Source organism: Heterocephalus glaber, unplaced genomic scaffold (assembly GCF_053883595.1).
Source record: "Heterocephalus glaber isolate CG9 unplaced genomic scaffold, H.glaber_assembly_v1.0 deba00001504, whole genome shotgun sequence".
Taxonomy (NCBI): domain Eukaryota; kingdom Metazoa; phylum Chordata; class Mammalia; order Rodentia; family Bathyergidae; genus Heterocephalus; species Heterocephalus glaber.
In genome coordinates, this window is record NW_028258324.1 from 2600182 (window position 1) to 2617526 (window position 17345).

The 17345-nt window shown below is 49.3% G+C and overlaps 1 protein-coding gene across 12 annotated transcripts in view; it reads right to left on the reverse strand.

The window, feature by feature from the left end:
* The window catches only part of Pfkfb4 (6-phosphofructo-2-kinase/fructose-2,6-biphosphatase 4), a 46850-nt gene that overhangs the window by 26982 nt on the left and 2523 nt on the right, over positions 1–17345 (reverse strand). For 2 of the 12 annotated variants that reach the window (XM_087185955.1, XM_087185954.1), the window contains exons 1-7: positions 15593–15861; positions 10484–10600; positions 10246–10342; positions 4200–4266; positions 1161–1235; positions 776–832; positions 33–154 (exon numbers count right to left, since the gene is read on the reverse strand). In XM_087185955.1, coding sequence (XP_087042081.1) covers positions 33–154; positions 776–832; positions 1161–1235; positions 4200–4266; positions 10246–10342; positions 10484–10600; positions 15593–15689 — 632 coding nt within the window. In that variant the 5' untranslated portion in view covers positions 15690–15861. 12 annotated transcript variants of the gene reach the window in all.

A 17345-nucleotide genomic window follows, 5' to 3' on the forward strand; every position in this document is an offset into this window, starting at 1 on the left:
ACCCACTCACCACAGCTGCTCTACTCTCTCACCTGTCCAGGTCCTCATCCAGAGACTCATAGGAGTTTTCGTAGCACTCAATTCGTCTCATGAAATCCTCGGTGGCCTCATCACTGTCCCGGTTGACATAGTCGGGGCTGCCCAGCTTCACTTGCTGCCAGAGCCAGGCACAGGGCGAGGATACATCAGGGTTGGGGGCCAGACAGGGCCAGAGATCAAGGAGACTGCTGGGCAGGGGTGAGGGAGACTAGGCCAGGGCTTGGGGTGCTGACTTGAAGCTGAGTGTGGGAAAAGTCCAGCAGCCCCCTGGGCTGAGTTTGCACACTAAAGTCTTGAGATCAGAGTTCCCCACCTCTGTGGCTCAGGGAGGCCTAGAAGCGTTTCCCTGCCCTGTCCCATCTCCCCAAACCCACACAGTCCTCTCTTCAGAGGGGGTAAGGGACAGAGTTGGGAGTGGGGAATAGAACCCTGTGACATACATCCTTCGGGCTGAAGCTCTTCTCCCACTGTTCAGGGACTCTCAAGAGAGGAGGGAGGGGAAAGGTACAAGAGAGGAGCAAAAAGGTACACCCATGAGCCATGCAGTGAGCCACATGAGTGATCCTCGGGCTACAGGCTCTCCTGACCCATGCAGGTGACTACACTGCTTTCCTATCCCAAAAGGTTCAAGAAACTCGGATGAAGAGCAGCCAGGCACTAACCCAAACCTAGAGAAGGACTTCACTGTCACTTTCTATCTCATTACTGCCCCCAACAAGGTCAGATGCACACTCACCACAATGTTGGCAGCTATGACCTCAGGATCCACACAGATGGACTCAACAAAGAAGGTCTGCAATAAGAGCCAAAAGCACTTGGGTAGGCAGGAGAAAAGGAACCACAGGTTCCTTAAGGCCCTGGGCCTTGTTCCTAGCATTTTCCGCTCCCTCAGGCCCTTCTTCTAAGGGAATAGTGTTAAAGGCCAATGTGCTAAAGGAAGTGCCACCCTGATCCCACCAAAAGAAAAGTCCAGGAGAAGAGTAAGGACAGCCTCTCTCATCCCAAATGTTCCCTTCAGAATCCATGGCAGCCCACAGCCTTGCATGCGTCAGGAGGCTGTGAACCCTGAGGGTCCAGATGTGCAACTGCCCGGCCAAGGAGGGGCATGGAAGAGGCCTCACCTTATAGCCATTCTGCTCCCCAAAATTGAAGATCGTTGCTCTCCGCTCTCTAGTAGTGTTGGTTGCATCAAAAACCTAGGACCAAACTGGAGTTAACTCAGCTCTGGCCCCAGGAAGGCAGGAGGCACCTGAGGGCTGCAGCACAAGCATCTCTTGCCAATGCTGGGCTTTTTGCCAGACCCAGCCAGGCCACTGACCAGCCAGTGTCCTCCAGACTTGTACAGAGGAACACTCTGCAACATTTCGCACACAGCAGGTGCTTAGGCAGTGTGTGGCCAGCAGAAATTCCAGAGAAACCAATTAACCCTGGCAGTGCAGTCTGGATGTGGCTGGTCCCCGAGGTCGTGTATGGTAGTACTCCCAAGAGGGCTGTGATAAAAAGGTAAGTCTGCCACACCCAGTTCTCAGGCTTCTGGTGTTCAGATGTAACCTCTTTCTCCCATGCAGGCTCCAGCCATGATGCCATGAGGTCCTCAACAAAAGCTGAGCCAATGAGGCTACCTGATTCTGAGCTCTTAGCTTCTAAAACTGTGATCTAAATAAACCACTTTTCTCTACAAAGTTAGTCTGCCTCAAGTATTTTGTTACAGTAACAAAAAACAGACTAATGTCTGGTGAACTGAACCTACATTTATTTATACTCCATTCTGAAACCTGAGTAAAGGGGAACAGAGGACAAGGAGAACAAGAGAGGATGGGGCAGGAGATGGAAATGTCAACAAAATGTAAAACAGACAGGAGTGACTAAAAGAAACAGAGAAAGTAGAGGCAGGAGGATCACAGTTCAAGACCTGCCTAGACAACTTAGCAAGACCATGTCTCAGAAAAGCAAAACAAACAAACAAAATGGGCTAGGTGCCTCCCAAGTGCAAGGACCTGAGTTCAATCCCCAGTACCAAAAAAAAAAAAAAAAAAAAAAGGACTAGGGATATAGCCTTTGCCTAGCACATGGGAGACCCTGACTTTAATACCCAGTACTGAAAACACCAACAAATAAAAAAGAGGGCATCAATTAGGTTCACCAGATACTCCAGGAAACCTCTAACAAGAAAAACATAGGCTAAATCAATCAAACCCAAAAAACAAATTTGGAAGAAATAAAAAACAGGACACAGAATAGGAGAAAACATCAAAAACAAACAAACAAAAAATCTTAAAGCCATTCAAACAGAGATATGAGAGCTGGGGATATAGCTCAGCAGTGTAGTGCTACCTGCCAAGCGTGAGGCTGAGTTCAATTCCCAGTACCAAACCCCGCCCCCCCAAACAGAGATATAAACCAGGCATAGTGGCACACTCCTGTGATTCCAGTGCTCAGGAGGCTGAGATAGGAAAATCACTGTTCCGAGTTCTAACCCAGTCTGGGCCACACAGTTAGCTAAAGGCCAGCCTGAAATATACCTGGTTTTTTTTTTAAAAAGTGCAAAGAGAGATATGAAAGGATATAGTAACCATGAAAGAACAGAGTTCTAAAATTGGAATACTCACTCAAGGATGATCACTGAAATTTTTTAAAAACTCAGCCAAGAGCCAATACCAAATAGTTTCTCTGGTATGAGAAACTGAAAGTGTAAATAAGGATTAAAATGAATAATTGATAATGTGAAATAGGAAGAAAAGGTCCAAAGGGGTAGGGGAAGTGGAAGGGGTAGGGGAAAGGAAAGAAGGGAAAGGAAAAAATATGAGATAAGAAATAAACAGAAACACAGCCTTTGGAAATAGGGAGGGGTAGAGGGGTTGAAGGGAGGGCAGGGGAATGGGGAAAAAATAAGAACCAATATACATCATGCAAAGGTACAAGTTCCCAATGATGAATGTAAATGTATTGTATACCTAAAATGTACCAATAAAAGAATTTTTAAAAAAAACTCAGCCAAATATTTACAATGTTGAGAAAGTCTCCAACAAAACAAAAAGACCGGGCCGGGGCTTTAGCTCAGTGGTTCTGGCACCTGCCTCGAAACCGCAAGGTCCTGAGTTCGATCCCTGGTACCAAAAAAAAAAAGACAGAGGAAATGAAGGAAAAGATAAAAAGACCCACCACAGGGCACACTGCCTTGAAGATTCAAGGGCCTCTGGAAGAGAAGGAACAAGAGGAAACCCCAGCTCTCTCTAAAAGATGAGACTTTCGGGAAGACAAGCAAATCAAAGACATCACATTTCTCCACAGCCATACTAAAAGCCACAAGACAACAGAGCAATGTTGTGGAAACTGTAAGGAAAAAGTTGTTTCCTCCTAGAATTCTATACTCAACAATCTTATGCAAGGATTTTAAAAAGCCATTTCTGGGCTGGGGATTTAGCTCAGTGATTTCACCGCCTGCTGCACAAGCGCAAGGACCCCAGTTTGATCCCCGGTACCAAAAAAAAAAAGCCACTTCTGATCTGGAAGGCACAATTTACTTCCCAAGCATCTTTCTCAGGAAGCTGCTGGATGGATGTGTTTCAACAAAATGAGTCAGTACCCAAGGACAAGATATGGGGCAGGGCATTCAACCCAGGAGAGGAGAAGGAACTCCCGGATGATGGTCATGCCACAGGCAGCTAATCCAGACTGGAACTGGGGATAGAGAGCTCCAAGGGGCACAACTCCAAGGAAGGGAAAGAACGACCTCTGTCTGAGCACAGGCACCCCAGCTCAGCTTGTCTCCCCCTTCCAGCTGACCACAAGGGCCACCACACAGTGAAACTCCCTTCCCTGGCCTTGACCAGCAAACAAGCATGCAGTGAACAGTAGGCAGGACTCACCATGCCAGCAGAAATCACATGTGCAAAAGACTTAGGTGTCATACAGCCCGAGAGGGAAGGCCTGCAGGGTCCAACACAGCCACAAGCCCAAAAGGCAACTCCGGACCCAGATAGTCCCCGGTTTCCTCCTGCGGGGCTGCCAGACTTCTCTCCAGGTCTGGCACCCAGGCACATCCAGACGCACATACCCTGCCTCCCCTCCACCCCCCGCCCCAGTGCCTGACAAGCAAAGGGTAGATACATATGGGCTCCGTGTCTCACTCCCAGCTGTCACCAAGGTATCGAACTTACCGCCACGTGTCCTCCCTCCTCACTGAGGAACCTCCGGACATCACACAGGGCTGCCAGGGCACACTGCCTTTGAGACAGAAAACAGAATCAGCGATGGACTGAGCCCTGGCTGCTAGGTACGTGCCCTACCAGAGAGGGTACTGCCTCTAGGTACTGTTTGTTTTTAAGTTCCCTTTCTCCTTCATTTTCAGTAAAATTTCATTAATTCTCAGTGTCTGGCTAACTCTGTTCCTGTAAGGTGGAAGGGTATGTGCACCTGGCCATTAGCAATGATTTTAAAACTTTTCTGTAATTGCCTCATCTCATTTTGTATATACCCATGCTGCCAAGGTTGCCATAATCATGATTCCGAAGTGTCATACATTTCCCCTGACTATCAAAATAAGTCGTTATAAAGGTCCCGAGTTCAATCCCCAGTAACAAAAATAAATAAATAAGTAGTTATAGTCAGAAGTGTGTGTGTGTGTCTGATGATGGGATAGGAAAAACACTTTGGCTATTCTCCAGGGCAACACTAAGATTAATGTTCGATTTTCTGTCCTGGGAGAAAGCACTTCCACACCTCTTCCTGGAGGAAGGAGTTACCACCACCTTCAGCCCACGTCCATAGACCTCTGCAACTTGTGACTCTCCTCCTCACCACACTGTGGGCTACACTGTCTCCAGAATCTCAGCTCTTCTACTCATGCTTCAGAATGGACTGGCACAAGGAAAGACCTTTCCTTTTTTATCCATTTCTGTATTAGCCTGGAGATAGATAAACTCCTTTTATTTTTGTTTTTGTTTTTTGGTACCAGGGATTGAACTCGGGTCCTTGCATTTGAGAGGCAGGCGGCGGAACCACTGAGCTAAATCCCTGGCCCAAACTCATTTTATTTTTTCCGTCTGTAACTGTCACCTTTTCAACATAAGAGTTAAGCTAGATCTCATTCCATTTGTTTGACCTTTGGACTTTGTGCATAAGCTCCCTTTGGGTCAAGTCAAAGAAGTACACTGTGAGGCTCTCGTGAAGCCAGTGTGCTAAAGTGCACAGGCAGATGCTCCAGTCTGCTGGGAGCCATGGAGAAACCAGTGGGAACAGTCTAGGTTACTTGAAGGAGTCTTGCTCCATGCCTCCTTGAGACCTTTCTGTTCCCCAATAGCTCTTTTTCTTAATCCTCAAAGCGCTTTCTTCTTCTGCCAAAAACTGAATTCTGAGAGTCTAGAAAACTGTCATTGCTGGGCTACTTCTTTCTCCCTGCAATGGGGTCCCAAGTACTGGTCGACGATCTTTCAGGGGCTTCTCTGCCTGTGGTTCCAGCATCTGGGAGGGAACTCAGGGTCCAGTGGAGATGCTGGGGGAACAGGTTAGGAACCTGTGGGCACATGTGTGTAAGGGTGAGTGGATCCACACGTGCATTCATCTGCATGTGTGGGCAAGTATGTGTGTGCTATGCCTATGTGTGGCCCTGTAGATCTGTGAGTGTGCATGTGTGAGCTTGGCTGGGCATGCACATGAGTGTGACCATACCCTCATGTGTAGTATGTGGCTGAGTGGGCACAGGTATGGGGAATGTACCCACATGCATGTATCTAGGGTATGTATGAGTTTGTCCAAGCAGTGCATAAATGTGTATGCAACCACGTGCATATATACAGGGTGTGTGTACACATGCTTTTGTGGAGTACATAATTGTCTGAGCACATACATGGGTGTGCTTTGCGTGTATGTGTGCCCAGACCAATGTGTACATACCAGATGAGCACAAGTGTGTATGCACTGTGTGCAGCTCCCTACACTGACATAAAACTTTCCCTGAATAATAAGAGCAACATATTGTTTACATAAACATATGGTTTATGCTGCATAACTGGTTTCCAACTGGGAAGCTGGAATTTTGGAAAATGCCAGACAAAGGATGCCTATGCGACCAGTTCCAAATAGAAATCTTGGCCATTGGGTTTCCAAGGGACTTTCCTGGTAGACAACACCTTACATGTGTTGCCACAATTCAGTGGTGGGGGACTTAAGTGCACCCTGTATGACTCCAGGGAGAGGACACTCAGACTGCACCCATACACCTGTTCCCTTTGATGATTCTACTTTGCATCATTGCACCATAATAAGCCTTAGTTCAGTTATGTGCCAAGTCTTGGGAGTCGTCCTAGCAGATCACTGAGCCTGAGGGTGGTCTTGAAGACTCCTGATACACCATGCTTGAGTGTGCTTAGGTGTGTATGTGCACACACAGGGTGAGTACATGTGTGCCTGTGTATGCACATGCCCTTGTGTATGGTGTGACTGGGAGTAGTACTGCACATGTGTGAATGAGCTCAAGTATTCATATGTGTAGATGCCCATGTACATATGCACATACATATATACATACATGTATAGTCTGTGTGTGTGCACAAGGAATGTGCATGTGTGTATGCATCTATCTATACATATAGGGGCATCCAGATACGTGCACATGAGGTATGTGTGCAGGACTGTGAATACACTAGGTGGCATACATGTGCGTGTGCTCTTACATATGTATATGTGACAGTTATACACTTTTCTAGACCTTCCACTGGGAGAGTGTTAACATTGTGTAGCTTTGGGGTCATCAACAATGTGTGAGTCAAACTATGGAAGGAAGACCAACTCTGTATGTGTTTGGCACCAACCAATAAGCTTGTGTCTTAGGTGGAGTAAAAGGGGGAAAAAGAAGTCTCCCCTTTTTTTTTTCCTATAGAGGAGCTCTGGTATTTGCTTTTGTCTTTGGATGTTGGTCTCAAGCTACTTTCAGCTTCCAACGACAACTCTTCAGCCTTCCAAAGGAGACTATTCATCAGGGAAAGAGCCTGAGAAGATAGGAACAAGGGGCAATTGTAATCTCTTAGGTCATGCCTCCTTGTCCCACTCAGATGCACACAGGCATGTGTTTTACTAGTATCCTAGGCCTCTCTCAAGCCAGTAAGTTGGACAATAATTTTAACCATCCCATGGCTCCATGTGAAAACTTTACTGTGGTGAAATTAACATATTAAAACAGAGAAGCTTTCAATATATGAGGAGGGTAGAGCATATTATGGAGAATTTACTGTGTTAAGTCCTTAGCTATTTCTGTCTCACTGCAGGGAAGTGACTGTTAGTAGAGCTAAACTGCAGTTATCATTCTGGCCCTCCTCTTATGATTGCTCTTCAAAATTCTGGATTTCTTTGTGACCTTGGATAAAGTAAGTTGCCAGTCTCAGTCATCTGAAATTTTTTCTTTCATCTTATTACTTTTGCTTAATACTACTACCATATTAAACTAGTTTCTTATTTATTAAATAATTGTATTCTCAAAAAAAACCCAAAAACAATGTGTGAGTAACTGGACCTCTGGGAAATGTAGCCCTCCCTTCCCAGGTTTTCCATTTTTAAAACTTTTTATTTTTTGAGACATATAGCTTAGGCTAGCCTTGAACTTACGTAGCCCAGACTGGCCTCAAACTCATGGAGATCCTCCTGCCTCAGCCTCCCAAGTTCTAGGATTACAGGAGTGTACCACCTCATCCAGTTCATTTTAAAAACTTCTGATCCTTTTATTTTGTCAATTATTTACAGGAAATTTGGGGCCTATTTAACAGGAAATGGCCCTGTGGCCCAATGCAGGCTTTGGATGCAGAAAGAAGAGTTTTAGGAACAGTAGAGAACATGTCTGCAAATTGGCAACATGACTCACGAGCTTACCCCTGGCTTCTGTCACAGGGCCCTGTGTTCCCCTGGGTGACCTTGGGCTAGCTCCCAGCCTCGCTGAACCTAGCATCCCATCTGAATTACTCCAATGCCCCTACCTTTGAGGGCTGGCTTGAGCAGAGTGGCAGACAGACCTGGGCTAGCTCCACTGGTTGTCGAGGGCCATTCTAGGTAATTTTTTGGGAAAAATCATTTCATAATTAAAGCATGACTATAGCTGTCTAAGGCCCAATGTCACATTGCCTGAGAGCTGGCTGTGGCATGTGGAAACATAACTCTGATTTGCTTCCAGTCTCAAACTGAGGCCTCAGTGGTCCCATGACACTGTGAGACTCAAGGACAACAGTACATCAGCTGAAGACATCCTGGTTCTTCGAGAATCAGTAGTAATAAATAAATTTTTAAAAAAGATAAAAGTTGGGCCGGGGATTTAGCCCAGTGGTTCCGTGGTCTGCCTGGCAAGCGCAAGGACCCGAGTTCAATCCGATCTGATGGAGGGTACCAAAAAAAAAAGATAAAAGTTTCACCTGGGGGAAGGACAAATTCTTTATCAGCCTGCTATCTTGTCCCACCTTCTATTATAAGAAAGCTCTCCTTACCCTCCTCATCAACAGAAGATCTCAGCAACCTAAAATCTTCATTAAGGATTACCACCTCACCCTAAGTCACCTGATACTCCCTCCTATTACTGTGTGTACCAAATACATAATGGCTAGCTCGGGAGAGTCTTTGTCTTTGCTCACTCTGAGGCACTGATCTCCCAGCCCCTCATGTACTATGAAATAACACAAGTCTCTATTGTCTTTCTTTAGCCCTTGCCGTCCCCCTTTCTAGGCAGATTGATCAGAGGATTGATCAGCCTCCCATAATTGGTTTTCCCACAAACACTTTGGATTCAGTGAGGCCTGGTTTCAAACTCACACCCTGAATGGCCCCAGACAACACCATCCCATCCTGACCCCAGTCTCTGCATCTGGGAAAGCAAGGCACTACTCCCACCTGCTAAAGCTGCAGAAAGCTCAAATGAGCTGTTCTGTCCATGCCCATACCTTGGGATTGCTTTAAAATCTGCATTTGGTATGTTCTTTCACCTACTAATTGGGTAATTTTTGAATGGATAGTTTTTAGTGGTAAATGGGCTTAGATTCATGACAACCTAGATTCAAATGTAAAATAACTTATTATTTGTGTGAAGCTTCTGGCCTGGGCCTCAATTCCCTCATGTGTAAGGTTGTGTGTGTGTGACAATGGGCCTCAAACACCCAGCCCACACAAGGGTCAGCTGTCAGTCCTCTCCCTTTTATCTGACTCCATATCACCAGAGAACCCAGCCTTGAGTTTTACACACAAGTTGGCCACAGGAACCTGAAAGTCAGACTCCCCTTCTTGGTGCTTCAACCAGGCCCAGCCCCAACAATACAAGAGCACACTAGGGAGCACCTGCCCTCTGGTGGCCAGAGAAGGAATACACAGCCAAGTATCCAGTCTGGGGAGTCTGGGGGCAGCTGGAAGAGAGCCCTATATGTGGTCTCTGCCCTAATGCTGGGCTTGATTTGGAGAAGTCATTAGAGCTTGGCCAACTTCTACTCATTCCCCTGCCATGATGGCAGAGCTCAGTCAAGTCTCTGCCACTCAAGGCTGAGAGGGGGCTTCTTGGCCCTGCTAACCCCTGACAAGAAGGGCATAGTGTGGTTCCTCGGACCACCAGTGGTACCCAGTGCCTTGGAGAAAGCCCTGCATCTGAATGAGGTGGAGAGTGGGGAATCATATGCAAGCTCAGTCTCCGAATACCAGTGAGAACTACTCACCCAGCAGCAGCATCCCAGACACTTCAAATAAAGTTGAGGCCTAGCCCATACATGCCAAGATCATGCCAAGCACACAGTAGATATAGCCAACATGCGCAGAGGAGGGGGTTTATCCTGGGGCAAGAGAGGAAAGCCCCACCCTGGTCTATTCCTGAGGCCTGTGTCAGGGCACCTTCTAGGGCTGCTCTCCCCACCCATGCAGCACAGACAGTAGCCCCTGACCTGTCCTAAGGAAGCTTCCCTCTCACAGGATTTCCTGACCAGGGGTCCTCAACACCAGAGCAGGGACCAGCCACCAGGAGGCCACAGAGCCTCTCCTCTCATCCCCAAACCCATCACGTCCCAACTCAACCACATCCTTAGAGTTCAAGAGACCAGCCCCATCACACAGTGCTGGCGACAAGGCAGGCCAGGCTCAGGAGCGACTCGGGCCTGCATGAGCAGCTTGGCTTGAGGCTTCAGGGGCTTCTCAGCAAATGGGCAGCAACTTGTTAACCATCTCAACAGCAGTGATCCCCAACATGCTTACTTCCTGATTTTCAGGCCCTCTTCATTGTCTGGGAGGAAAAACTCAAAAGATTTGTAGGTCTTGACCATGTCCCGGCGATACTGGCCAACGTTGAATTCTGGGGGAAGGAAAGGCTCAGCTTTCACAGAGCAGCAACCCCACCAATCCCTGATGGGATCTTCCCCAGTTCCTGTCCACCATCCAGCCTCCCCTCTCCCTTCCCCTCACAACAAATCCCCAGTGTCCCGCAGAGCCTCACCCCGAGTGGGTACTCCAATCCAGTTCAAGTATCGGGTCATCTTCTTAGAAATGTAGGTCTTGCCCCTGGCTGGCAGGCCCACCATGACAATGAGTGTTGGGCAGTTGGTCATGCAAACTGCAAGGCAAGCAGTACACAGTGTCAGATCTTCTCTGCCTGTGGTCTCTCAGCCTCAGAGCACAAGACTGGCACCCCTATACCTCCTGGCATTAGATAGGGCCCTGAGCACCCCCAGACCCAGTCTCAGGCTGGCACATCATCTTCCCCAGGGCCATCTGGGCTCTGGCAGATACAAAGGGACCTCATCAGTCCTTCTCATCCAGACATGCACCAGCCATAAAAAGCTCAGCAGGCCACACTAAGATCATGCCAGGGGAGACCCAGGGGATAGTCAATGCCTGCCTCTGTCATCCAGGAATCTGCACCCTAACCTGTTCCTGTCTCACCCTACTCTAGTAATCATTCAACACTCCCAAGACTCACAGCCCCACTGTTTGACCTCTCTGTTGTGACTCTTTTCATCATTGAAATCCAGCTCAAAAGCTCCTGCCTCAATGAGTCCTTTCTCCAAGGAGCCTCCATATCCAACTGACACACTTTCATCTTCAACCTAGTCACCTCGCTAATGAGTCTGCTCATTAATGAGTCTCCAGACTGATCGCTTGGGCTGGAGGCAGCCCTGCAGTGTCTGAGCCATTTAAGGCCTGGGGCCTGGTGTGGCGTTAGTGTTCAAGAGCTATGAGCAGGAGCAGGGAGGTATCTAGAAGACTAGCAGGGTGAGGGCTACACCGGGCTGACACCAGAGGCCCAGACCAATGCCCACAATGACAGTCTCTCTGACAGCTGGCCACCACTGTTCTATGTGCCACCAGATCAGTGTGCCAGAGGAGCTGCCAAGACTGAAGGCAGGGAAGAGTCTGAACACAGCTCCCTGGCCACAGCTGGCTAGGACAGACACCAAGGCAGCAGAACTGCCAGCCTCCTGTGATGCAGCTCAGCTTTCAGTGCAGTCAAATGTGGCTTCACCTCAAAAGCCTCCCTTTCTTTGGCCTTAGGACTGGGCCAGAGCTAGGGATGTAGCTCAGTGGTGCAGTGCCTCCCTGGAAAACTTGAGGCCCTGAGTTTGATTCCCTGTATCAAAAAAAAAAAAAGGACCTGGGCCAACAAAGCGAAAGCAGATATGACTGATGACCAGTGGTGGAGAACAATCATGGCCCTTCCTCTGCTCAACTGGTTCTGCAAGGCCCTTCACTCACTAGCTCTCCTTACATGGACTGCCAGCTTGCTCATATTCTCTCTCAGAGGGTAAGGACCCTCTGAGCCTTGTGGTCAGCTCTGAGCCTTGTGGCCTCACCTAGGAAATGGGGTAATAATCCCTTGGAGAAGATCTACCACTACCTCCATGTATAAACCAGAGCACTTCCAGGAAGCTGCACCCTCTACAACCAATGCCCTTGAAACTTGGGCTGTGGAGGAGGCAGCAACCTGGTCCCAGATGAGTCCTGTTGAGAAGCAAAGGGTACTGCATGCCAGTGGGGTCTCCACGTGACCCAAGCCCTGAGCCCCAAGGGAGGGAAGGAGGACACCCCACAGAGCATGGGCCAACAGCAAGTCAGAGGGAAGAAACTCTCAGGAAAACCTCAGTATTGACTAAGGTGAGAAGAAAACAAATTAGGCAATGCTCTGCATCCTTGGGCCAGCAGACAGCTATGGCCTGTATGGTTTGCACAATTCTTGCCAAGCTGGCCAGGGCCCTCAAGCCAGGTAAAGGCAGTGTGTCAGCCACTAGCCAGGGGACCTACCTGGCCCTGGCCCCCATGCTGAGGCCACCCCTTCCCATTACTGCATCAGGGATACAGCCTCAGCATGGGACTTCCATACCTTCTATCTTCTCAGAGATGGCCCTGGCCTCTTCCCATGGCCCCAACCTCCTCCCACATTTGGAGACAAGGGCTGGGGATTTAGCTCAGTGGTTCTGCCGCCTGCCTTGTAAGCGCAAAGACCCGAGTTCAATCCCCAGTACCAAAAAAAAAAGAAATTTCCAATTTGGGCTGGGGATTTGGCTCAGTGGTTCTGGTGCCTGCCTCGCAAGCACAAGGTCCCAAGTTCGATCCCCGGTACCAAAAAAAAAAACCAAACAAACAAAGAAAAACATTTGGAGACAAGTGGGCAGTCAGGGCAGCAAATCAGGCCTGGGCACAAAACAAGGCAATAAATCAGCTGCCACCTCTGTTCCCCAAGATAAGTGCCCAAGAAATGACCCAAAGAAAACCAAAGTTCAAGTATATTCATAGCAACTCTGCTTACAACAGCAAAACACTAGAGAAATTCCAACAGTGGAAAAACTGCAAACAGAGGCATGACAAGGAGGGGACACACTGGCCCTTGGCACAGGAAGCTGTAGCATGGGACCAGAACTGCAGCTCTGAGCCTGCAAGGATCCAACACCAAGCAACAGGACAGCAGAACACACTGTCTGCAACACTGAGCATACACAGAAGGGAAGAGGAAGATTATGAACTCAACTTCTTCACTGGTCTCTTTCCTATAAATATACTGAAGGTATAGGAATCAAGAGGTCTGAGACTGGGCTTGCCAGTGGACAGTGCCTTCACCCTACTTCCTGGCACTTCCACCAGAGGGACAGCCACAACTCTCTGGAGCAGGCTCCAGAACAGATTCTGAATTGCACTTGTTCCCACCTTCTAGGGCTAAATGGGTAAAGAAGAACTCTACATAATAAAACAACAGGAACTGGATGTGGTGGTGGATGCAAGTTCTACCTCAGACTAGGCAACTTAGCAAGACCCTGTCTCAAAATTAAAAAATAAAAGCTGGGCGTGGTGGCACCCCTCTATAATTTCAGTACTTGGAAGGCTGAGGCAGGAGGATTACCATGAGGTTGAGGCCAGCCTGGCTACACAGGGAGTTCAAAGCCAGCCTGAACTACATAGCAACACTATGTCTCAAAAAACCAAATAAATAAATGAATATTTAAAAATTAAAAAATAAAGAATCGTGTCACTTGCCATGACAACAGAAGCATCTTTTCTGCCATCCATCCTATTAAGTCTCCTCTCCATGCCCTGGCCCCAAGTCCTCTGGGCCAGAGCTGAGAGGCCAGTGCTGGGGAGGGTTAGGAGCTTCCAGGCCCCTGGGTGTGGCTCTGAGTTTTATCAAGTGGAGGTGGAAGTGGCACAGGACCTCCCTGAGGCCTGGGGACCACACCCCAAAGGAAACCTGCTACTTAACACAGACAAGCTGCTTCCTCCTCCCCACAAAATCTTGTGACCAAGTCAATTTCCCCCACCCACAAGTCTTTACTGTCCTTAAAGTCTTCTAGCCTAGCCCTAAGCCTATTACACAAGAGGTAAAATCCTGCTCAGGTGCAGGCACCAGGGGCTGTGAGGCTGGTTCCGAATTCATTCACTGTCTACCCACCTTCTCCAGGAAACTCTGGTACCCTGGGGGTGTGGGGGGAGAATCCCCTACACAACCTGCAGCCTCCTTTTTGACCTCTTGGGTGTCATGAAGGTATGGGCCCACAGCCAGCCTACTCCAACACAAGCCAAGACTCTCTGCTCAGACCAGACCCATGCTTTAATCTCACACTTAGAGCTTGGAGAAACAGACCTCAAGTCAGCAGCTGAGACCTGACAGGTCTCTTCCCATTGGGCCCTGGTTCCTTGCTTACCTGTGCTGGGGTGTTGGCTCTGGGTGGCGCATCAGTCTCAACTCTGATGCAGTGAGAAGCAAAAAAAAAAAAAAAGTAATGGTAAAGAATTACCTCCTTCCACTTTTCAAGGACCTACTTGTTAGAGACTTCCAGCTACTTCACAGGGCAAAGGATGGTGACTATCTCATGGCCCATGATCACCTCCTTACTCAAGGTCTTACAGCTGAATGTTCCTGGCTCCAGAAGTCCAGGTCCTCACTCATTCCCCTTTCTGTCAAAACAGCAGCCGTCCTCATCAGGACCACTGGCACAAGATCGAGGGGCCTCAGCCTCCACGCCCCCAGAAGGGTAAGAAGGTCTGGCCAGGCCAAGGCCATAGCCCCTGAGGACTCAGAATATGGATTCTGGATATTGTGGTCCGAGCCATAACCTACCAGAACACAGTTTAGAAATCACTGCAACCCCTACCAGGACTCATGGTGTGATCAAAGATATGCACACACACATCTCTCTCCTGAGACTCGATTCATGGTCAAAACCATTGCTACAGGCTGAGCTGGCAGCAGCACAGAACACTCCCCTCCATTCTCATGTATCAGCAGAGGTCAAAAGCCCAGGAAGCCCCAGCACCTCACAACTCTCCTGACGCCATGTCCACAGTTGTACTAGATGTCCTCTGAGATCCTGCCAAAATGAAATCTCATTACAATGTTTCAGTTACTCTTACAACAAACCTTTCTTTTCTCTGGTATGAAGAAAGTTGCACTCATTTAAGGACAAGCAGAAAGTTAAGGAATGTTTCCCCCTTCAGTTCTACCTTTCCCCATGAACTCATGTGGATGCTTACATATCCTCGGGGGTAAACGTGGGTTCACATGTCTATCCTGACCACATCTACACTTCCCTAAAGTTCCTCCTGAAATTTGGTCTTAAGGCCAAAGGACACTGTCCTCGCTTCAGAGATCTAGCCTATGGATTAAGTCTTTGCAAATTCTGGGCTCAGGCCAAGTGATTCCAGGGCCACACAGTTCAGTTCCCTCCTGCCCATGGGCCCACTCTCTAGCCAAAAGAAAAAAGAAGGAGGGGCCATGTCCATAGAGACCTCCGTGGCAGCGGCCACTGGGTGCAGAGTGGGGAGCAAAGGGGCTCGTCCCCTCCTCGAGGTGATGGTGGCCAGGCCTCACTCCTATTAAGTAAGCAGAATGGCCTCACGCACCTGTCCCCACCCCCTGCTCTGCCACACTTATTATCTTCAGGCCACCACTGTCACAGCCGCCTCACTCCTCCCGATCCCCCCCACCTGTCCTCGACTCTTTCTACCAGTCACAATAACCTCCTCTGGCCCGGGTCCCCACCTGTCCCCTGTCCCCGCCCAGGCCGTCCATCCACTCATGTGGCGCACCACCCTCGCTCTCCAGAGGACCCGGCCTCACCACCACGCTGGCAGGCGTGCAGGGCGGGGCGCCCGTTGCTGTAGGGCATCCAAATCTTCTTCAGGGGGTTCTGGGTCAATTCCCGCGGGGACGCCATCCCGCGGCCAGGAGGAGTCGGACCGCAGCCGCTTCGGACCCAGTAGCCGGGCTACCTGGGGCCACCCGAGGTCCCGCCCCTCGGGCCCCGCCCCTTTTCAAGTCTTGACCGAGCTGTCCATCTTCCCATAGGCCCCGCCCCAGAACGAATAGGTTCCTCCCCAATTGAAGAGGCTCTGGCCTCCGACTACGCATGCCTAGCTCACCTAAGGTCCCTTTTTGGGCCAAACGCACGCCTTCCGTCACACTAGGATGTGAATGCGCATGCGTATTGCCCAACCAGCGCAAGGCCCGGATTATGCAGGCCCCGCCCCGGATGCTCAAACCCAACACACTAACTCAACTGTGCTAATTTGCATAGGTGTCACCCTAGGCCCCGCCCAGGGCTCTGCAGCCCCGCCTCCACGGGGCCCAAGGCTCCGGTCCCCGCCGAGCCTGACCTCAGGGTGCCCAGCAGGACAGGATTACGTGCAATGCGGCAGGGCCTGCAGGACTCCGCGGCCCGGTTGGTCAGGGCCAGCCTGGCAGGCCTGGGAGCCCGGTGACTGGCCTGCTGTCTCGGCTGGCTGTCAGCTCCCCAGCGCAGCTCCCCAGCGCAGCTCCCCCAACCCCCACCCCCACCCCACCAGGGCTCCGTGCTGGGCCCACTCATCTGCTCCAAGCCGAAAGTCTCTGACCGCATCAAGGGGGCTACCTGATCAACCATGCCAGAAAAGCTCCTTCATCTCATGGACAGGGACAGAACAAATTTTAAAATTGGTCATGTGTCTCCTGGCTTTGGCTTCTGGGCAGCTTGGACTAGACTCCTGCCCACCTGGAGCAAATGTGTAGGACCTTGTGACCAAGTTATTTGTGGACTCCCATCCCTGACAGTATATTAATTCTCTTTCCAAAATTTTATTTTTACCAATTAAATTTTTAATGCATTTTGGATAAGGGGGAGAGAAGATTAAACTAAGGGCCTTAGAAATGAGCGACATCACCAGTACCCTCCTTTATTTTTTATTTTGAGACAGGGTTTTGCTAAATTGCCCAGGCTGGGCCCAAATTTGCAATCCTCCTGTTTCAGCCTCAGAGTGCTGGGATTACAGGCTTGCGCCACCAAGCCAAGCTTAATTCATGCATTTTTTAAATGGCTTCTATCTCTTCATCAGGAAAATAGGGTGCACAGATCATCAATCTTACAAGATCGTGGTGTAGATTAAATGTGTCAATCTCTGAGAAATTACTCTAAAACACATTAGTGCTCTTATTCATTATATTAATCTCCCTGCTGTCTTTGAAAAATGCTCTGGGGGCAAAGGGCCCGGGAGAGCTCTAGAAGGTCAGGAACACTTGGCTCACTGTCTTGTATTTGGCCCCACCAGACCCATGCAGGCTCTTGCCTCAGGTCTGCTAGCCACTTTCTGCTCCAGTCCTCACCAGCTCAGCTTGAGCCTGTAACACACTGCCCTCTAGCAATGTCCTCCACTCTCCGAGATGCCTGCATCCTTAAATCCTCTCTGCCCTCAGTGCACCCAAACAGGAGCGAGGGGCACAGAGAACAAAACTGACCTCGTTTGCAGTAGGTGCAGCACTGTGCCCATGGCCAGAAGGCCCATCCACTTGCCTTGAGTCAAGCCTCCAAACTACCAGACACTTCAAAGCCTGGCAAAGA